Raw genomic sequence first — 22,444 nt, forward strand, 5'->3', positions numbered from 1 at the left:
GAGTTCCGACGTGTGAAATTACAATTGGATCGTTTCATCAAGTGGGATAAGATTACGAACTAGGAGAAGCCAAATTTGAACAAAATTGAACTAGTGATAACCATTTCTCTTCTTTCTTAAGTGTCCTAATCGTACATTTCTAATTGGTCAAATTCGATTTACGGGCCAAATTGGATTTTCTATTCACATTAAGTACATTTTATTAATATTTGTATTGTAAGTAGGCAAAAAAACAATAAAAAATTATATTGTATCTATATTTTATTGGGAAAATTCCATAAAAATTTCCCATCTAAATTTAATTTGGAAGTTTAATAGCCAATATTATTTGATTGGAAATAAAATGCATGGTTTATTAAATGTTGGTCTACTAATACATTAAGTATTTTAAAATTTTCGAATCAAAGAAACCGCTTAACAAACGATTATCGGATTGACGGAATCACTAAACTGGGGTTAATGGAATTACACTAAACTTAGGGTTTATCGATCCCAATTCGGTTTTGGGTAATAGAAAAAGACAATGCAGTCTTTGGATAACCCCAAATTACCCGTGTGTTTAGGGATTAGTGATTTCGTCAACCTCGGTTTAGTGATTCCGTCAATCCGATTAAACGGTTTATTCGATTCAACAATTTTTATATACTTAATGTATTAATAGACCAAAATTAAATAAACCATGCATTTTATTTCCAATCAAATAACATTGATTATTAAACTTCCAAATTAAAATTATATGGGGAATTTTTATGGAATTTTCCCATATTTTATCTATTAAATTTAGAGAATTTTTGAGAAATACCCCTTTTGGTGTACCCATTTTTAAAAATACCCCTATTTTCTATCCATTTTCAAAAATACCCCTTTTCAAATATGAAAAATTATAAACTTTTATATGGTTAATAAGGTGCATCGAGGTCATCATTACTACTAGAAGACTAAATCCAAATATTTATAAGGTTTTAAAAGGTTATAAACGACATTTCTAATGTTTTTATAAGGTTTTTAAAAGGTTTATACAGTTTTTATAAGGTTTTTAAATGGTTTTTAAAAGGTTTTTAAAAGGTTTTTAAAATGTATTTATACGGTATTTATGAAATATATATATAAATTTACACACATATAAATATAATTTGTATCTATAAATATAAGTTTACACATATGTTTTTGATAAATTTCAAAATTTATAATGACTTTTTGATAAATCTAGAAAGAGGGGTATTTTTAAAAAGTGGTATTGGAAAATGGGTATTTTTGAAATTCCCCCTTAAATTTATTAGTATAACATTGTATCTATATTCTCTTTGTTCTCTTTAGATGATATATTTTAATAATGCACATTATATAAGAAATCATTATATATATATAATATTTACTTTGCTCTTTCCAAAAATAATTAGTTTTTTAGATTTGTATTTGCGTGTAATTGACCAAATATACGGCTGCTTAGATATTCATTAAATTTTGGACTATTTACTGGATATCTTTTAAAATCCAGAACATTTACCAGATATTTGTTTTTTTTTTTTAATATAATGTTAAATTAATTCAAGAAAAAATAACGTTTGGTTACATCATATGCAAAAGTTGCTGAAAAACAGAATCTACTAAAGTCCTCTTGATGCCAACCAAGCCCGTAAGCCTGCTTCATGAATACCAATATTTGTTTTGTTACATATTTCTTTAAAAAATAATTATAAAAAATTAAAAGATAAAAATTAAATTTAATCCAAAATAGCAATATTTTATCAGATATATATCTATTTCTTCTTTATTTGTTGAAATTAGTAGTTCAAATAATTAATTTGACTATAAAACTTTTAGAAAAAATATATAACATATTTTAGAACGTAGCAGATATATATCCGGCTATTTAAATTATAGTATTCATGATTTGTTTTATTTTTGACGAATATCAATTTTTAGCATTTAATTTGCTTCAAAAATTTATGGATATCCAAATTTTTCTAATCGAATTTTTCTATATAATATTTTGTTCCCACCGTACTTATACAAAGTCGTTCACCCCAAAATTAGTTATTCTAATGACACCTAAATTTGTAAACTATGTAATCAGTTACTAAATTATATAACACCAGAAAAATTATGACAGCTACTAGAGTCTAATTGTATAACTATAAGAACAGAACCTTCTAGGTAAGCTAGAGTGTTTAAATGTCACGTTATGATATCAGGAAACCTTCTATTTAAACCAGAGTCTTTAGAAGCATCTTCTTCATTTGTTGAGGTCTGTGAAGAAGAGCGAACAGATTCATTGATTTTTGATTTTTCCCAGAGAGAACCTAAGTTTCTTGTTGTTAGTATTCTTAATTTGTCTGTGAACTGGAGAGAGATGATTATTTTGGTTGCTTAGTAATCAACCACTAAGGGGAAGCTGAGATATATAAGTAGTTGTTTTTGTGGATTGATTGCTAATTAGATCGTTTAGGGTTTCGTTTTGGTGTATTACTCTTTTGTTTGTTGTGCAATAATCTGATGGGTGGATACCAAATTGTATCAGAGTTTTGTATGAAGAGATAAGAAGCTCTGCGTTGTTGAAGTTTTTTTTTTTTATGGAACTTCCTGTTTCCTCTCCAAAGCAAAGTTTGAAGATTTTTTAGATTGGAACTCTAAAATTTTCAGTTTGATGTTTAGGTAGCAAAGCCCAGTTATGAACTCGTTGCAGTAGAAACTGTAGCTGTAAACAGGAACTGAATCATTAGTGGAGCATTGGATTTTTTTGGGGTTTCTTGTGTTGGTTTTGTGAAAATGTTGGATTCTAAGCTGAGATTCATCCTTCAAAGATGTGTAGTCTTTGGACAGGCGAAACAAGTCCATGGACAGTTAGTTGTGAACCGCTTTAACCATCTTGAATCCGTTTTGGTCCACCAGACTCTTCTTTTAACTAAAGAGTTCTCTAGAAATGTTGTGAACTATGTCCGGAGAATCCTCAAGGGGGTTAATGGTCTTGATTCTTTCTCTTGGGGGTGTCTTGTTCGGTTCTTGAGCCAGCATAGGAAGTTCGAAGAAACGGTTGGCGTGTACATCGAAATGCATAGCTCTGGAGTTCCTCCTAGTTCACATGCTATAACCTCAGTGTTGAGAGCTTGTGGTAAGATAGAGAACATGATTGATGGTGGTAACTCGATTCATGCTCAGGTGCTTAAAAGTGGATTTTGTGGGTGTGTTTATGTTCAGACGGGTCTGGTGGGTTTGTATTCAAGGCTTGGTTATATTGAAATGGCGCAGAAGGCGTTTAATGATATTGCTGAGAAGAACACGGTTTCGTGGAACTCGCTTTTACACGGGTATCTGGAAAGTGGGAATCTTGATGAAGCTCGCAGAGTATTTGATGAGCTTCCAGAGAAAGATGTTGTGTCATGGAATCTGATTATCTCGAGCTATGCGAAAAAAGGTGACATGGGAAATGCAGTGTCTTTGTTTCTGGTTATGCCTTTGAAAAGCCCAGCTTCGTGGAATATTTTGATTGGCGGGTATGTGAACTGCAGGGAAATGAAACTAGCAAGAACCTACTTTGATACAATGCCCCAGAAGAATAGTGTTTCTTGGACTACAATGATTTCAGGGTACACAAAATCGGGTGATGTTCAGTCTGCTGAGGAGCTCTTTAAACAGATGTCTAAGAAAGACAAACTCGTCTATGATGCCATGATAACTTGTTATGCTCAAAACGGTAAGCCAAAGGATGCTCTGAAGCTATTCTCTCAGATGCTTGAAAGTAATTCAGATGTTCAGCCGGATGAGATCACACTCTCAAGTGTTGTAGCAGCTAATTCACAGTTGGGTGATACCAGTTTTGGTACATGGGTTGAGTCATATATAACCGAACATGGAATCAAGATTGATGATCTCTTACGCACCTCTCTTATCGATCTTTACATGAAAGGCGGCGACTTTGCCAAGGCATTCAAATTGTTCAACGATCTATACAAAAAGGACACAGTTTCTTACTCAGCTATGATCATGGGCTGCGGGAGAAACGGCATGGCCACAGAAGCTAACCATTTATTTATAGAGATGATAAAAAAGAAGATCCCTCCAAATCTAGTAACATTCACAGGACTATTATCAGCGTATAGCCATTCAGGTCTTGTTCAAGAAGGCTACAAATGCTTCAAATCCATGAAAGACTACAACCTGGAACCTTCAGTTGATCATTATGGGATAATGGTGGATATGTTGGGACGAGCTGGGAGGCTAGAGGAGGCATATGAGCTGATCAAGAGTATGCCGATGCAGCCAAATGCTGGTGTTTGGGGAGCGTTGCTTTTAGCTAGTGGTTTACACAACAATGTTGAGTTTGGGGAGATTGCGTGCAGCCACTGTGTTGAACTTGAGACTGATCCTAATGGTTATCTTTCACATCTTGCTAATATATATACGTCTGTTGGTAGATGGGATGATGCAAAGAATGTAAGAGACGCTATGGGAGAGAAGAAACTGTTTAAGACACTTGCGTGTAGCTGGATTGAGAGTTCAGTTTAGGATCATCCATCATCATCAGTGCAAAAGAAACAGTCCGTTAAATTGGGTAAACCAGAATGTGCAGCTGGTTAAGAGATTTGAGGAACATGCTTCAATTTCTACATCCAAAAGAGGAATCAAATCTAAAGTCGGAAACAATCCTAACTTACTGACCAGCATAACGCGTAAACCTTGACCACCTGACGTCTAGTCCTGATTTGGAAGACGAAATACAGAGGATCGACGAGTTCTTTGAGGAAGAAATCACGTATAAGTGATTAAGTTGTGAATCAGAAGGTAAAGACTGTGTCCATGTACTGACCAAAGCCACACTAAATATATTTGTCTGACTTCATTATCATCATCCATCTTTGTTACTCGTAGTAGTAGTAAGCAAAGCATGATGATCCAACCACCAAAGATTCTTCTATTACCTATTGGTCCAACATGAAAGACCAACCACTAAATTCTTAGGTAACTTTCCCCACCTTTAAAGGATATCACAAAAACAATATACAGTATTTGCTCTCCTAACGAAACAATATTACATTTTTTTTGGTGAATTCTATGGCTTTGAATAGAATGGCAGATTAAAGGCAGATTAAAAGCAGATAATACACATAGTGGGGGAACTGCTATTTTTCCTCCATTCACACAAAATTAATATAATGGCAGTTCAAAAAAGGAAATATTATTAAAAAATAATTGATCTGCTGGCAGATCAAAAATAAGAAGGATATTTGTACTGTACTATGAACAGTAAAAAAGCTGGAGATTTGGAGTGTTTTTAAATGAACTGCTTTTTTAATAAAAAATTAATAAAACTTGATCTGCATTTAATATGCCATATCTGCTTAATTTGCTTTTGTTCTGCTGGGTATATTTGAACTGCTTGATCTGCTCTGCCATATTTATTATCTCCATTCAAAACCTATATATATTATTACAACATTTTACATATATATTATTTCATTTTTGTACATTTCTCGTCAACTTTTTTTTTTTTTTTTTGGTAAAATATGGACTAAAACTAATTTGTGACAACAGGTTTGGCAAATTGAATAAAATCAAAAACAATTTCCTTAATTGTGTAAAATAGTTTAGCAATCGGTGCGACTCTAATCTAATAAATCCAATCAAAGTTACATTTTTTTTTCAAAAATAACCAAATCGGTAATTACTACTGTAAAATTATTGTCACGTGTCGCAATGTTCACGTTTGACTCGTTCGAAGACAGACGAATGTCATAAACTCTTCACTAAACTCCGTACGGTTAAGACAAAACACAACTAAGCAAGAAAAAACAGAAAATGCAAAAAAAGAAGATAAATACAGATGAGAAAATATTTTTTAAACGTTAAAGAAAAAAGTGAAAATTAAAATGCTTCTCGTCGTTTACTTAACAAAAGAGGTTAAGTTGAGTAGTAGTAGCTCACAGCAAGCAAACACATTCTTTGCTTTATTATTTTTTATATTTTTCTTCTTCTTCTCTATCTCTTCTGCAAGAAATAGATCTTGGGACCAAGTAAGGGATCTTTTATAATAAATACTATATAATAAAATCTGATAGTTACTGTATACTAGTGTGTAGCTTCTAGATTTCCTTATCCATACTATTTTTGATTCTAGGTGGCTCTCTTCAGCTACTACATTTATGGCTTTATGATCTTCTTGAGTGCTTTTGTTGTTGAGATTTCGTTGTTATGACCTTAGAAAGAGGATGAATTGATCTTACTATGGCTGGAGAGAAGAGAATAGGGATGAAACTGAGTAAATTATATTCTTTCAAGTGTTTTAAACCTTCTTCTAGAGAAGATCATTCTCAGATTGGTTCAAGAGGTTACTCAAGAGTTGTGTTCTGTAATGATCCTGATAACCCTGAGGCTCTTCAGCTTAATTACAAAGGGAATTATGTGTCAACCACTAAGTATACAGCTGCTAATTTCATCCCAAAGTCTTTGTTTGAGCAGTTTAGAAGAGTTGCCAATATATATTTCCTCGTTGTTGCTTTCGTTTCTTTTAGCCCTTTGGCTCCTTATACTGCTCCTAGCGTTCTTGCTCCGCTCTTGATTGTGATTGGTGCTACTATGGTTAAAGAAGGTGTTGAAGATTTGAGAAGAAGGAAACAAGTATGTCTTTTCTTGTTTTTGATGTTTTTGAAGATTATGACAATCTTTTGTGTGTTTGATGGTTTGGTTAATGTGTTCTTGTGTGGTTAGGATGTTGAAGCTAACAATAGGAGAGTTGAAGTTTATGGTAAAAACAGAACATTTGGCGAAACCAAGTGGAAAAATCTCCGAGTTGGTGATGTTGTGAAGGTTAATAAAGATGAATACTTTCCAGCTGATCTTCTTCTTCTTTCATCTAGCTATGAAGATGGGATTTGTTATGTTGAAACCATGAATCTTGATGGAGAGACTAATTTGAAGCTAAAACACGCGTTGGAGATCACATCTGACGAAGAGTCGATCAAGAACTTCAGGGGAGTGATCAAGTGCGAGGATCCTAATGAGCATCTTTATTCCTTTGTAGGAACACTTCATTTCGAAGGAAAGCAGTATCCTTTATCTCCTCAGCAGATTCTTTTGAGGGATTCCAAACTGAAAAACACGGATTATGTCCACGGCGTGGTTGTTTTTACGGGTCATGACACGAAAGTGATGCAGAATGCTACTGATCCTCCTTCTAAAAGGAGTAAGATTGAGAAAAAAATGGATCAGATCATTTACATTCTTTTCAGTATCTTGATTGTGATATCGTTTGCTGGATCTTTGTTCTTCGGGATTGCGACGAGAAGAGATATGAGTGATAATGGGAAGATGAGAAGATGGTATCTTAGACCTGATGAGACTACTGTTTTCTTTGATCCACAGAGAGCTGTTGCTGCTGCTTTCTTTCACTTCTTGACTGCTTTAATGCTATACGGTTACTTAATACCGATATCTTTATATGTGTCAATTGAAGTTGTGAAAGTGTTACAGAGTATATTTATCAACCAAGATCAAGAAATGTACCATGAGGAAACAGACAGGCCTGCTCGTGCAAGAACGTCTAATCTCAATGAAGAACTTGGCCAAGTTGATACAATTCTCTCAGACAAAACAGGTACTTTGACTTGTAATTCAATGGAGTTTGTGAAATGTTCGATTGCTGGAACGGCTTATGGGCGTGGTATGACTGAAGTAGAAATAGCCTTGAGAAAGCAAAAGGGTCTTGTGCCTCAAGAAGAAGTTGGTGATGATTCTTTATCCATGAAGGAGAAAAAAGCGAATTCGAAAAAGTCGGTTAAAGGTTTTAACTTCTGGGATGAGAGAATAGTTGACGGGCAATGGATTCATCAACCGCATGCAGAACTCATCCAGAAGTTTTTTCGGGTCTTGGCGATCTGCCACACTGCTATTCCTGATGTAAATAGTGATACTGGAGAGATCACATATGAAGCTGAGTCTCCGGATGAAGCGGCTTTTGTCATAGCTTCTCGAGAGCTTGGATTTGAATTCTTTACAAGGTCTCAAACTAGTATATCTTTGCACGAAATCGACCATACGACCGGCGAAAAAGTAGACCGGTAATCTAAAGCGCCAAATCTTTCTATTTTAGTTAACATGAGAGTATAACAGTTCTAAATTTATCAAAATTTTATTACATGTTGACAGAGTATATGAGCTGCTTCATGTCCTAGAGTTCAGCAGTTCGCGGAAAAGAATGTCGGTAATTGTGCGAAATCCAGAAAACCGGTTATTGTTGCTTTCGAAAGGCGCAGACAGGTTAGCACTTTAAATGCTCAAATCTTGAAGTTATTGCATATGGTTTTAGTGGGAATATCTTAATACTGTCATGTGTTTCAGTGTAATGTTTGAAAGACTTGCGAAACACGGACGCCAAAATGAGAAGGAGACAAAGGAACACATCAAGAAGTATGCAGAGGCAGGTTTAAGAACATTGGTGATTACATACAGAGAAATCGATGAAGACGAGTACAGAATATGGGAAGAGGAGTTTATAAACGCCAAAACTTTGGTCACTGAAGAAAGAGATGATTTGATTGATGCAGCTGCTGACAAGATTGAGAAGGATCTGATTCTTCTTGGGTCTACTGCTGTGGAAGACAAGCTGCAGAAAGGTGTAAGTATAAAGAAAACAAAAATAAGTTACTTATTACAGTTTCTGTTACATCAGCATATGTTTCTTTTTAAACAGGTTCCAGATTGTATTGAGAAGTTATCTCAGGCTGGGGTTAAGATATGGGTTTTAACTGGCGATAAGACCGAAACCGCAATAAATATCGGGTTATTCTCGGACTTTTCTTGATCTTCTGCTTTTCTGTAAAAATTTCAAATATATTAAGCTGTGTTGTTATTTACAGATATGCTTGTAGTCTCTTAAGAGAAGGGATGAAAAAGATTTTGATAACTCTAGATTCATCTGACATTGAAGCCTTGGAAAAGCAAGGAGACAAGGACGCTGTTGCAAAGGTAGTTTTGTTATTTTCCTGTGTAGATAACTTTTTAAAGCTTATGGTGGTGAGACTTGTTTTTTGTATGTTTGTTAATAGGCTTCGTTCCAGAGTATTAAGAAACAGTTACGAGAAGGAATGTTACAAGCTGCTGCAACAACCGATGATTCAGACAACCCGGAAATGTTTGGTTTAGTGATTGATGGAAAGTCATTAACTTTTGCATTGGACACAAAGCTGGAGAAAGAATTCTTGGAACTTGCCATTCGATGTAACTCTGTTATCTGTTGTCGGTCTTCGCCTAAACAAAAGGCTCTCGTAAGATTTGCGCCACGACTGCTCGTTCTGTTTTCACTTTTTCTTTTAACAGTAGAGTGATGTGATCGAGAGGCATAGATTATATTTGTTAGGTTACAAGATTGGTAAAGAACGGGACAGGGAGAACAACGTTGGCTATTGGAGATGGCGCGAATGATGTTGGAATGCTTCAAGAAGCTGATATTGGAGTTGGTATAAGTGGTGCTGAAGGAATGCAGGTAACAGATTTATCTAGCTCTTCTTCTTTTTACTATGAAACTGTCATTAATGTTTCTTATTACAGGCAGTGATGGCTAGTGATTTTGCGATTGCTCAGTTTCGATTTCTGGAACGTTTGTTGCTTGTTCACGGTCATTGGTGTTATAGACGAATCGCATTGATGGTAACAAGCTTTAAAAACTCAACTCATGAGTGAAACAGTGCAAGAGTTATTTAGAATCTTTTTTCTTGTTTCTGATTGTTTACTTGTGGAACTCAGATATGCTACTTCTTCTACAAGAACCTCACATTCGGGTTCACGCTGTTTTGGTATGAAGCTTATGCTTCTTTCTCTGGAAAACCAGCTTATAACGATTGGTATATGTCGTGCTTCAACGTCTTCTTCACTTCACTTCCCGTCATCGCCCTTGGAGTTTTCGATCAAGATGTCTCTGCTCGCCTTTGTCTCAAGGTAAATGGCTCTATTTTACTAGATCGACCCATTTAAAACAAATCGATTCGTCGCATTGTCTTTCTTGATTTTGTTTTCTTTTTTCACAGTATCCCTTATTGTACCAAGAAGGAGTACAGAACATATTATTCAGCTGGGAACGGATCCTTGGTTGGATGCTGAATGGAATCATAAGCTCAATGATCATTTTCTTCCTCACAATCAACGCAATGTCAGCTCAAGCTTTTCGGAAGGATGGCCAAGTAGTTGATTACTCGATTCTCGGAGTCACAATGTACTCTTCCGTGGTCTGGACCGTGAATTGCCAAATGGCAATTTCGATAAACTACTTCACTTGGATCCAACATTGCTTCATATGGGGAAGCATCGGAGTTTGGTATTTGTTTCTTGTCATCTACGGTTCTCTCCCTCCAACGTTTTCCACAACCGCATATCAGGTCTTCGTCGAGACTTCAGCACCGAGTCAGATATGTTGGCTCACTCTTTTCCTCGTGACGTTCTCTGCTCTATTGCCATATTTCACTTACAGGGCGTTTCAGATTAAGTTCAGACCAATGTACCACGATATTATAGTTGAACAAAGGAGAACAGAACGGGCAGAGACTGCTCCGAGGGGGGTTCTTGGCGAGCTTCCGGTGCAAGTTGAGTTTACCCTGCATCATCTTAGGGCAAATTTGTCTAGAAGAGATTCTTGGAATTGATTTATATTTTACGCAACTTAGCTTTTTTTATTTTATTATTATTACTAATTTTGTAAATATAGATTGTAGTGTGACTACTGCTAATACTTGAGAGTGTGTTTAATTTGTAGCTAGTTTTAGGAAGTGCAAAGCGATTTACTTACTATATGGAGTATAATATATAAAACTGTTTATATAGTTTCTATTTATACTTTTTGGATGGACCATAATATTTTATAGTTAATTTTCATAGAAATTAATACTTTCTAATATAGAGATAAATTAGTTTTTTAAAACTATTATATTTAAAGATTTATTAGTATCGTTATGTATATATATATATATATATATATATATACATTTATAATATTTCAAATTAAATGTAGTTTAGTTTTATTCAAATTCTTTTTAACAACTAGTGTAATGTTTGCTTAAAAGTTATCCATTATACAAAAATCAAAAGATTAGAAGCTTAGTTTTTAGTTTTTAATATGATGCAAACCTAGTCACCGTACGTACACTTTTTGTACTAGTCATCTCATTACTGGTTATCATATCATGTACTTGTTGCTGTGATGGATAAGGTGATTCAATAAATTTACCGTCTCTTTCTACATACAGAAATTGAATGGAAAGTCGTACATCATAAAAAAAGGTTATTAATGTAACTTGATAGCAGTATAACATAATACAAATTGTTTTGGACCTATGCACAATTATTGTTTCAGAAGTTACTGATTTTACTATAATCGCGACTATATCAAATTGTTTATGTACATAGATTTAAGGTGACTTGTAGATCAAACTGTTTTATACTGATTAAGGCGAATTGAAGACAAGAGCATTGAAAAGTATATCTACAAAATGGGTTAAAGATCATTAAGGTGTAGTAGTTGCTTGATAATGAAGAAGTGTGGCATTACAATACCAAGAGTAACATGTGTTTAGAAATTGATAACTGTCCTTATATATGAACCAAGTAGCTAAGTTTGTTCAACTTGTTAAGTCATGATCATATGAATCTCGTTTTTTCAATAATCAATTTAGTTATTTGTTTTCTTTATATGCCATGACAACTCACGATTTCTAGAGATATTGTTTCGTCGGTCAACGTTTTCTTAATGTGTGATATGTTTAACATTTTCATATTCATACAACTACGTAAAACAAATATTTAAGAATTTTATAACACTGAATCCGGATAATGTGACGATTTGGTCTTAATGGTGGACAGAAAATAATGTTTTTTTTATAAAGAATCGTTGATTTGATCTTGATAGCGATTCACAAGTCTTCTTTAAGCTTCATTCACAAGACTACGTCAAGAAATGTGATAAAGACTTCTAGAAGTATTATCCGTATAAAACAGATGTAACATATACGTGCCCATGTGAGAAAATTTTCATATCAACAGTATCGTATTTATTGCTCTCAATCATATATATTATTGTTTTGCTCTCAATTTTGAACGTTCGTTTTCGAGAAGCTAAGATTACATTACATTATTAAAAAATAAAATAAAAGTTTGATTCAACGTAGCAGCCATGATTCATGGTGTGTATTGGTATCTCTTAGACTTTGTCAGCAATTACGTATGCAATTTCAATTATATTGAGTGCTTTGGACTATAATTCAACTTTGCACACACACATATACATCACACACAACGCAACATAAGAGAAAAATTCAATAAATAATGATATAAAAGATGGAAATTTTTACTTAAAGATGGCTGTTGAACTAATTAGACGTGACCTGACCGACGATGACTTATATGATGCATCTTATATATTTTTTGGTCATGTTTTATTATGCAAACAAAATATCCATTTTTACATTGTTGCTATAAATATATACATATGTATACAGTGAACGGTCTTTATGAAATTATTTTCTTAGAGAACAAGTCTACATACTTTCTCAATCAGAGGAATTTATTATTATTTTATTTTTATGAAAATGACCTTCAAAATCTAATCAAAGAAATTAGAAAATCTTCCCAATTTTACTTCGAAAATCACAGGTTTTATCTGGATGATCATAAATATATTAAATTCTGCCAATCAATAAACCAATTATGTTGCTGCCACAAAAAAAAAAAACCAATTCTGTCATTTTACGTAATTAAATTATCATTTTAAGGAATGTCTAAATTTTTTTATCATTGACCAAACTAGAAATTTTCTCGGTATGGATTTATAATCCGGGACAGTAGAGGGATAGAGATTTTCAAAAAATATAATTTTAGTTAAAAATAGTAAAATGACCCTTCTAAATTTTTTATTTTGACCCTATTAAATTTATAACTTCATTTAAATCCTTTAAAATTTTGTATCTTGACCTCATTTAAAACAAAATTTGCATTTTGATACTCTAAAAATTTGCATTTTATCCATTAACTAAATAAATTTTCACTTCAACCCCTTAAATTTTACATTTTTATCTCATCAAAAAATTAAATAAAAAATAAGTGTTACCCTCTAAAATTTGGTTCTGGCTCCGCTACGGTTTATAATATGTTTTAACTATAATATTTTTGTATTTTACATAGTTTAGTCGATAGTTTATAAGATACGATACTTATGACCTCCAATCATAAAAGAGTTAACTCTTGTATAAAAAGCTAAAAATTTTAATGAATCAAACTAATCATCTAGAAGTTTATAACACATGCAATAAAATTTACTAAATTAAAAAAATCTCTCCATAAATTAACAATTATTAATCTAACAAAAAAAAATCAATTCATCTTATACACTAATAAACTATTTTATTCCCACTAGTATTAATTTATAATTTCAGTACAACAAAAATTGGGTCCAGATATTTAAAATTGCATGTAAGTATGTAACCAACATTAGTTGGCTGAAATATATCATTGTTAAACTTATTTGACAAAAAAAATAAATTTTCTCAAAAAAAAAAAAAAATCTCAAATAATAAAACCAAAACTTCTGAATCAAGTAGCGGGATTCACCTTCTAGAAAGAAACTCCACGTTATGCATTCCTTCTCCTTCTTCTTCTTCCATCATCACTCTATTAATTACTAAAACTGCCATCATCATCCATCCATGTGCTCTCAACCACTTGCTCCTATATATACGGCTTCTTCCACAACAAGACAAAAAAAAAAATTAAAACTCCATTAAAGCTTAAACACACCAAAACCTCTCTCTCTCTTTTCATCTGTCAACTGTAAAATGGAGAGAGACGATGATTGCAACGCTTACACGGCGTCGTTTTCGCCTAGCTTCAGTACTTATTCAGGTGATCGTCTTTCAGAGATCGCCGAACGAGTTTGTTACAGAGAGAAATCAGACGAAGAATTCGAGTTTTCCATAACCGCACCGCCGCCGCCTACGTCATCTTCTTCCGTTTTCCCTGTTTTTAACAAAAATCTTATTTCCGGCGAAACATCACCGGAGAAAACGGTTATAATTCCGTTAAAAGATCTGTTTCTCCGCGAAAAAGAAGTAAATCAACCACCACAACAGACGTATTCATCCTCTTCCGACGACGACGAAGAAGACGAGTTCGAAGAGCTCCCAAGCGAGATCTACTGTCCATGGACACCAGCTAGATCCATGTCACCGAGCGGAGGATGTAGAAAAAGCAAATCTACAGGTTCCTCGTCGACATCGTCGTGGTGTCGGAAAAAGTGGCGTTTGAGAGATCTTCTCAAGAGAAGTAAAAGCGATGGTAAACAATCACTAAAATTCCTAAATCCAACAAACACAGTAGAGGAATCAACATCTTCTTCGACGGAGAAGGTAGTGATCAAGAAGAAGGAGAAGAAGAAGGAGACAGTTTCGGTGGTATCAGTAGTATCAGCACATGAGAAGTTTTATTTGAGGAACAAAGCGATGAAAGAAGAAGACAAGAGAAAATCATATTTACCGTACAAGCAAGATCTTGTTGGACTTTTCTCTAACATTCATCGTTATGGCAAAACTTTCTGATCCATTCATTTCGGTGTAGGATCAAATTTAGTGTTTTTTTTTTTTGGTCTTTTTTTCGCATAATGAAGAAAAAAAATATACGATTTTACATTCGTATTTAATAAAAATAAAAAATAGTTTATATATATACAAAGATGTGAGATGGGTAAGTTTTTTTTTTAATAAACACATCTTTTTGATCATGTTCATAATTAATTATATGCTGTTGTATAATTTTGGGTGGAGAGATTTTGATGTAAATATTTATATAATTTGAGATATTTTTATTGGATTTTAAAATTGACAGGTTTAGTGTTTTTTTTTCAAGTGTACACTTGATATAGACATGTAATGTAAAGAAAGACAAAAGAAAAATATAGATTTTTTTTTATGGATGGATATGATTAATTTATAAAATATTGACAAGTATTTTTTTTAATTATGGTTAGGTAAATGATAGCTATCTACTTTACTGTGGGAATGATTAAATTCTTGACAAAATAATTGTGTTGTAGTTGTATAGATAGAGTAGGGTCGTCGTCATCTAGAGATTAGAAGAAACTATTCCATAGCTATGGGAAAAGTACACATTCTTCTCCTAATTGGGCTATGCAGTTTCTACGGTAGTTTTTTTGTTTGTTTGTCTATTTGTATAGTTTTTATGTAAAAGTGGAATAAGTTTTCGAAATCCAAAAACCGGCAGAAGACAAAGATATATTTGGAAACTTAAATCCGAAAAATGGGAAGCATAAGATAAAACACTAAAGCCGAAAAAAAATAAATCCGAAAAATGGAAAGCATAAGATAGAACACTAAAGCCAAAAAAAAAGCTGTCAAAATCATCGCAGAAGTCGGAAGAGAACATTAGTCGCGGGACTAAGTACTCCAAAGTCGATGTCGAAAGACCTACAAGCGCAAATGAAAGAGATCTAAAGATAGAGAGGTCACCGCGAAAAGTTGACCCCAACTGAAACCGGATACCTCGAACGCAAACGTAATTCATATCCACCTAATCTTCCTACTTAGAAGAGTCTATATTGTATTCCTAAAGTTACATTTTGATTCAGTAAATGTTTTGTTAATTGCGCAAATGTTGTCTTAATGATCGAGCTTTGTCTTCTAGAGATTTGTTTTTCACATAAGAAACTCATCACACATTTAAAATCTGGTGAATCATGTATACAATATTATTGAGAAATGGAATGTATTATACAACAAGTGAAACACACTGTTTAAAATCACAACAATTGGCATTATTTTTCATCAACACGAAAGATCTCTCAAATGATCAATGATTTGACTCACTTATAAACCTTACTTGCCTTGAAGTCGAAGTGTGAATGCTTGTAACGAGACAAGGACTTGCTTCAATCTCTCCTTAGCCACTTCGTCGATTAAGTTTCCTTCTGCGTCGAATTTCTGAGGCGGTTGAAACGCGTTGAGAGTAAACTCGGGTTTGTTGATGAAATGAAGATCAAGAAATACTCCGATTTGTCGAAGATGATATTGCGATCTTCCTCCACCAAAACCTCCACCAGTACTTATAACGGCAGCGGGTTTGTCTGCCCAAACGTTAGGCGCTCTTGAAGCCCAGTCAAGTGCGTTCTTAAGTGGAGCTGGTTATAGTAACAAGAATGGTAAACCAGCCAAAAACAACGATTGAAGTCAGAATATCGAAATAGTCTTTGAATCATATGTTTTAAACATTATAGAAAAATGATTTAAGACCCACCACATTGCTCAACATTAAGCAAGAGTCTACAAGGTCCACATAAACAGAGCTAACATAAAACCGATAAAAATGTCACAACTTCCTACAAAATTTGATATTTTACAAGCCAATAACAATCAAAGAGTCATGTCACATTCTTCAACACTAAGCAAAAGGATACAAGAATCACAATTACAGAAGTTGCATTGTCAAAAATTTGGAATTGACTCAAGAAATATCACAACTTCCCACAAAACCGAACATTCACAAGTCAACAAAGAGTCGTGTCACATTCCTCAACACTAAGAAAAATCTCTACAAAGTTCACAGAAACAGAGCTTTCATCAAATGGATAAAATTTGGCATTCTAACATCAGAATTTTCACACTTTCCCAAAAAAAAATCAAAACTTTATCAACAGTCAAAAATGTAAACAACCAAGCAACAGAACTGGCAAGAGTATCTCAACTTGAGCCTAAGTTGCATATGACTGAGAACAAAGATAAAACTCAAAGTTACAGTAACATATCTTACCAAATCCAATTGATGATACTTGAGAAAAAAAACCAAAATCTCCAAATCCTTATAGACATCTCATAATGAAACAAGACAAAAAAACACATCTTCTTCTCTTGTAGCAAATCAAGAAACCTCTCAAGACCAAACCGTTGCATATATAAAAGAACCTTTTAAAAGTTTCTTTCCAAAACGAAACAAAGACAAAGACATATCATCTTCAAGCATATGACTAAGACAAAGATGAAACCATTGTTACAGTAACAACTCTAATCAAATCCAATTAACGATACTTGATAAACCAAAACACAATGAAACAAACACAAAGACCACATCATCTTGTAGCAAAATCAAGAAACCTCTAAAGACCAAACCATTAAAGACCACATCATCTTGTACCAAAATCAAGAAACCTCTAAAAAGACCAAACCATTAAAGAACAAATCATCTTGTAGCAAAATCAAGAAACCTCTAAAGACCAAAACCATTAAAGAACAAATTCTTGTAGCAAAATCAAGAAACCTCTAAAGACCAAAACCATTAAAGAACAAATTCTTGTAGCAAAATCAAGAAACCTCTAAAGACCAAACCATTAAAAGAACAAATCATCTTGTAGCAAAATCAAGAAACCTCATAAAGACCAAACCTTTAAAAGAACTTATCATAAAGAAAGAACCTTTCTTGAAGTACCTGAAACAGAGAAATTGTACTCAGGAGAAGCAAACAAGATACTATCAGCTTCAAGAATCTTTTGCCGGAAAGCTTCAACAGCCGGAGGATAAGTACCGTTGATTTCAAGATCAGTGTTAATCAACGGTAACGGAGATATATCTACATACTCAATTTGCATTCCAGGAACAGACTCTTTAGTCAAATCAATCGCTGCAAGAAACCCAAATTATAAAAATTTAACATTAAGCAAACGAAACCACAAAAACTTGCAAAAGTTATACAACAATAAAGAAGTACATACCTGCGCGGAGGAGACCAGTGTTGTAAGAACCTTTACGGAGAGAACCAGACAGAGCAGCGACTCTGATCAATGGCTTTATCGCCGCTACTGCCTCCATTTTTTTTTTTCTCCGATTGAAGAGTTTGAGAATGCGTTTGACCGATGAAGAAGGAGAAAGAGAGAGAGAGATGGGTTAGGTGTTTAAAAGTCTGATTCCACTAATTAAACTTATGAAACTCTCAAAAAGTGTAAGTGGCATGATTAGTGTGACTAATGATATCACAAGCATTATCTCATCACCTTGTGTCACTTTTCTAAAAAATATTTGCAATTAAAAAAAAAAGGAATTTTTTAAAAATATCAGTATGAAGTTTATTTTTAAAAAATATTACAAAAGTATATTTTTTTCCAAAAATACCACGAAACTAAAGCTTAAATTTTTAACATTCAAAACTAATTTCTAAATCCTGACCACTAAACCCTACTTCTAAAAATTAAAATCTAAATGTAAATAGTCAACCTAAACACAAAAATAAAAAAAATTACATCTTCAAAATTTAATTTTTTATGTTTCTAGTATTTTAAGAAAAATAAAACTTTTTAAAAAAAACAAATGATAGTATTTTTTACAGAAAAAAACTTAAAATATGCTATCCAAAAGAATTTCCCAAAATAAAATACACTATTTAAGAGTAGAATGTATAAATAAAAATCTAAAATAACCATAGTTCCAAAGTTTTTATAATTACAAGTTAGTTTTAAATTTTATTTTATAATGAATTACAGTTACTTTCGAATTTATTCGATCTAAACATATTTTGTTTGAGAAAAACGAACAAAAGTTAATAACTGCATCTGGATAGAGCGTTAAATTGATGAAACGGAGAATCCTTTAATCTAAGATGTAATTACGATAAACTATATAATTGTATGAGAATATAACCATATAGAATATCAGTATTTAAATGGTTGGATAAACTCGTAATAAATATATAATGAGAAAGTGAAATTTTGCTCACTTCACTGACTTGGGCATTATCATCATTCATCAAACGATCGACCAAACCTCACAAGTCACAACATGATCAAAATGAATTGATTCACTTGACTTGCTTACCTTTGAAGTCTAAGTGTAAATGCTTGTAACGAGATAAGGACTTGTTTCAACTTTTCCTTAGCGGCTTCATCGATTAAGTTACCTTCTGCGTCAAACTTCTTAGGCAGCTGAAACGCATTGAGAGTAAACTCTGGTTTGTTGATGAAATGAAGATCAAGAAATACTCCGATTTGTCGAAGATGATATTGCGCTCTTCCTCCACCAGAACTTCCACCAGTGCTTATAATCGCAGCGGCTTTGTCAGCCCAAACATTAGGTGCTCTTGACGCCCAGTCAAGTGCGTTCTTAAGTGGAGCTAGTAGTATAGTAACAAGTTAAGGTAAACCAACCAAAAAAGTAAACGATGAAGTCAGCATATCGAAAATTATTTTGGAACTGTATAACATAAAAATCTTCACAATTCTCCACAAAATCTTACTCTCACAAAGCCAACATCAATCAAAAGAGTATATAAAATCTCAGAAATTAACAGAACTCGCAAGAATCTTTTTAACTTGAGCATATGACTAAGACAAATATAAACCATAGTTATCAAATCCAAATTGATGATACTTGTAAAACCCAAAAAAAAAAAAAACGTAATCCTTAAGACATCTCACAATGAAACAAGACAAAGACCACCACATCATCTTGTAGCAAAATCAAGAAATCTCTAAGACCAAACCATTAAAAACCATATCATGATCTTGTAGCAAAATCAAGAAACCTCTCAAGAACAAAGTATTAAAGAACATAACATCTTGTAGCAAAATCAAGAAACCTCTTAGACCAAACCGTTGCCTAAAAAGAACCTTTCTTGAAGTACCTGAGACAGAGAAATTGTACTCAGGAGAAGCAAACAAGACACAGTCAGCTTCAAGAATCTTCCGCCGGAAAGCTTCAACAACCGGAGGATAAGTACCGTTGATTTCAAGATCGGTGTTAATCAACGGTAACAAAGATATGTCTATATACTCAATTTCCATTCCCGGAACAGACTCTTTCGTCATATCAATCGCTGAAGAAACCCCAAAAGAAGTTAGCATTACCACAAAATTAAAAAGAACTGAACAAAAGTTACTAAAAATGGAAATATACCGGCGCGGAGGAGACCAGTATGGCAAGATGTTTTACGGAGAGAACCGGAGAGAGCAGCGACTCTGATCAGTGGCTTAACCGCTGTGACTGCCTCCATCTCCGATTAGAGAGTTTGAGAAAGTGTTAAGAGTGTTTACGGTTGACCAATGAAAAAGAAGGATGACAAATGACGGGTGAAGAAACAAGAATATTCACACACAAAAAAAAAATGAAGACATGATATATTATAAACACTTTAAAAATAAAATAAGAAATATAATACTATCAAGTGTTATAATGTAAAAAAAAACTGAAAATAACACATTAAATAACGTGTACAAGTCCCATGTTAATCTTAATTGTCACGTAGGCCACTTAACCTTCATTTTCCTAGTTTCATCACTCTCATCAGCTATTGTTTCCATAATACAAAAACATTTAACGTCTCTTCCACAGTACACATAATATACTCTCCATACATTAACCATCCTAAAGACTGTGTAATTGTGTATAATGATGCTGTTGAACCAAATATTCAATTGCTTAATGAATACAACGAAAGTGTTGAATAATATGAAAAATATACATGCATTAAATTGTGATAGATAAAAGAAAAAATGAATGTCAAACTGTAACTCACAAAATGTTGAGCGCACATGTTTCATTTTGTAGCGACATGTGTTGCTATTTTATTGGTAAACTTAGATTTTTGTGATTTGTAATCCATCCCAATTATTTGTACTCAATTATTTTGTAGAATTCAATTTTGCTTTCTCCTATGCTCTTACCAAAGTCATCATTAAAATGCGTAGTTAATGCAAAACACCCAAATTATGCACATCATGCATAATTGAGTACCATGGAAACCTTCATCTTCATAGTCATTTCATATATGGGAACCTTCATCTTCCTACTCACTTCGTCTTATACAAGTGATGCTCTCATCATCAGATTCTGATATTCGTGATAAAAAAATCTTTAACATTTATACCATAGCAGGCAGGCACCCTTTATACCAATGTTTACGAGTGCCTTACTTAGAAACTTAAAAACATATCATTTTCATATAATAGAAAACCCATAATTAATAGTAATAGGTTTAAAAGTTCTAAAAATAATTGAAAAGAAAAATAAAAATTTAACATTACATTTTGAATCGCGAAATTTGGCTATACTTGTTTTGACAATATTTTAATAACAAACGATAGTCTGAATTCTAACCAAAACGAAAACAAAGCCAAAACATTGCTTTAGTTAACAATATTTTAACAATAAACCAAAGCAAAGAAATATTACAACAAGTGTTACGTGTTCGTGGTTATAAAATATTTAAAGTAGATTATATGGAATTTTATACTTTGATAAAAAATTTAACACAAATCAAAGCCAGAGTCTAATTAAAGGGTATGGTCTCATAGTTCAACATAGATAAGTAGTTGACGATCAATTGATTTTAAATTTGGAATTTAACTAATCATTGAATTTGTACCACTTTTTTACTAATTTGTTTGAAAAAGAAAAAACAACAAATTCAAAAGAAAAACTAACAATTAACTTAAAAATATGATTTGAACTTGAAAAAACAAAAAAAATTACCCACAGCGCATAAAAGGTATCCTATTGAAAATATCATAAATTGTGACGCTATTTGAATTGTTTACTCTAGCGTTTGTAGGCTTTAGTCTTATATAAAAGGCCATAATTTTTATTTTAAAGGCTATATAGATATAATTTTTGTGATTTTTACAATTATTTGTACTCAATTACAAAACTATACACTACAAGAAAAACAACGATTTCCTACGGCCAGTTGCGTGAAAAAATGGTAGGAAAGAGCTGTTTCTTACGATATTCCTACAACTAAAATGGTAGGAAATCGCCCGTATGAAATCAATGATGGTAAGAAATTGGTAGGAAAATTTCCTACCAAAAAACGCGCCGAAAGAATTTTCGTAGGCATTTTCGTAGGAAAAGCGAAGGGTATTTCTGACCGTTTTCCTTCCAATAAAACGTAGGAAACCTTTTCCTTCTAATTTCCTACCAAAAGATTCCCTTCTATTTTCCTACGAAAACTCTATTCATTCCGATTTCCTACGAATTATTTCACTCCAGATTCCTACAAATTTTCCTTCAACTTTCCTTCAAAAGATACCTTCCAACATTCCTTCAAATGTGTTTGGTAGGAAATACTAAATATTCAGTAAATTACATAATTCAGTTTTAAATCGATTATAAATTATTAAATTGACTAAAAATATATTAAAAACGATGAAAATGACAGAAACTTATATATAAAAACATCAATGTAACACAAACAAAGTGTTGATAAGCTTAAACATCAATATAATACAAAGAAACAACCTAAAAATCATACAAATGTTCAAATTTTAAAAAGAACCAGAAATCATTACTCTTGGGTTTCATCGTCGTCATCTTCAAGGACTGTCGGAGTCAAACTCGGATCTTCCGGATAAGTAGGTGGGCGCAAATCAGAAAACTATCCGCGGAGAAACTTTCACTATGACTCACTCCACCTTGCCAAG

At 33.1% G+C, this 22,444-nt stretch overlaps 5 protein-coding genes across 6 annotated transcripts; 3 read left to right on the forward strand and 2 right to left on the reverse strand.

The window, feature by feature from the left end:
- Window positions 1-2,267: 2,267 nt before the first annotated feature.
- Window positions 2,268-4,846, forward strand: LOC17886887 (pentatricopeptide repeat-containing protein At4g22760). Its single transcript, XM_006290272.2, has one exon. It carries the CDS (start codon window positions 2,770-2,772, stop codon window positions 4,504-4,506), a length of 1,737 nt encoding a protein of 578 aa, XP_006290334.1. The 5' UTR covers window positions 2,268-2,769; the 3' UTR covers window positions 4,507-4,846.
- A 1,104-nt stretch (window positions 4,847-5,950) lies between these two features.
- LOC17886195 (probable phospholipid-transporting ATPase 8) lies at window positions 5,951-10,819 on the forward strand. Of its 2 annotated transcripts, XM_023782494.1 has the most exons (12): window positions 5,951-6,011; window positions 6,116-6,615; window positions 6,706-8,054; window positions 8,143-8,253; window positions 8,335-8,611; window positions 8,687-8,775; window positions 8,853-8,961; window positions 9,042-9,260; window positions 9,353-9,478; window positions 9,544-9,642; window positions 9,739-9,930; window positions 10,020-10,819. In XM_023782494.1, the coding sequence occupies exons 2-12, from the start codon at window positions 6,223-6,225 to the stop codon at window positions 10,629-10,631; spliced, it is 3,576 nt and encodes a 1,191-aa protein (XP_023638262.1). In that variant the 5' UTR covers window positions 5,951-6,011; window positions 6,116-6,222; the 3' UTR covers window positions 10,632-10,819. The 2 variants fall into 2 exon arrangements, with proteins under 2 accessions (XP_023638262.1, XP_006292889.1); XM_006292827.2 differs by having other exon boundaries at window positions 5,985-6,615.
- Window positions 10,820-13,727: 2,908 nt separating this feature from the next.
- LOC17886289 lies at window positions 13,728-14,630 on the forward strand. The gene has a single exon (XM_006291667.2). It carries the CDS (start codon window positions 13,812-13,814, stop codon window positions 14,568-14,570), a length of 759 nt encoding a protein of 252 aa, XP_006291729.1. The 5' UTR covers window positions 13,728-13,811; the 3' UTR covers window positions 14,571-14,630.
- Window positions 14,631-15,706: 1,076 nt separating this feature from the next.
- LOC17886593 (NADPH:quinone oxidoreductase) lies at window positions 15,707-18,072 on the reverse strand. Its single transcript, XM_006292171.2, has 3 exons — window positions 17,750-18,072; window positions 17,467-17,658; window positions 15,707-16,165 (listed from the first exon to the last, which is right to left on the reverse strand). The coding sequence occupies exons 1-3, from the start codon at window positions 17,844-17,846 to the stop codon at window positions 15,864-15,866; spliced, it is 591 nt and encodes a 196-aa protein (XP_006292233.1). The 5' UTR covers window positions 17,847-18,072; the 3' UTR covers window positions 15,707-15,863.
- Window positions 18,073-18,697: 625 nt separating this feature from the next.
- LOC17886681 (NADPH:quinone oxidoreductase) lies at window positions 18,698-20,102 on the reverse strand. The gene is made up of 3 exons (XM_023782866.1): window positions 19,923-20,102; window positions 19,651-19,842; window positions 18,698-19,140 (listed from the first exon to the last, which is right to left on the reverse strand). The coding sequence occupies exons 1-3, from the start codon at window positions 20,017-20,019 to the stop codon at window positions 18,842-18,844; spliced, it is 588 nt and encodes a 195-aa protein (XP_023638634.1). The 5' UTR covers window positions 20,020-20,102; the 3' UTR covers window positions 18,698-18,841.
- Window positions 20,103-22,444: the final 2,342 nt, after the last annotated feature.

This window comes from Capsella rubella, unplaced genomic scaffold, assembly GCF_000375325.1.
Source record: "Capsella rubella cultivar Monte Gargano unplaced genomic scaffold, Caprub1_0 scaffold_5, whole genome shotgun sequence".
Taxonomy (NCBI): domain Eukaryota; kingdom Viridiplantae; phylum Streptophyta; class Magnoliopsida; order Brassicales; family Brassicaceae; genus Capsella; species Capsella rubella.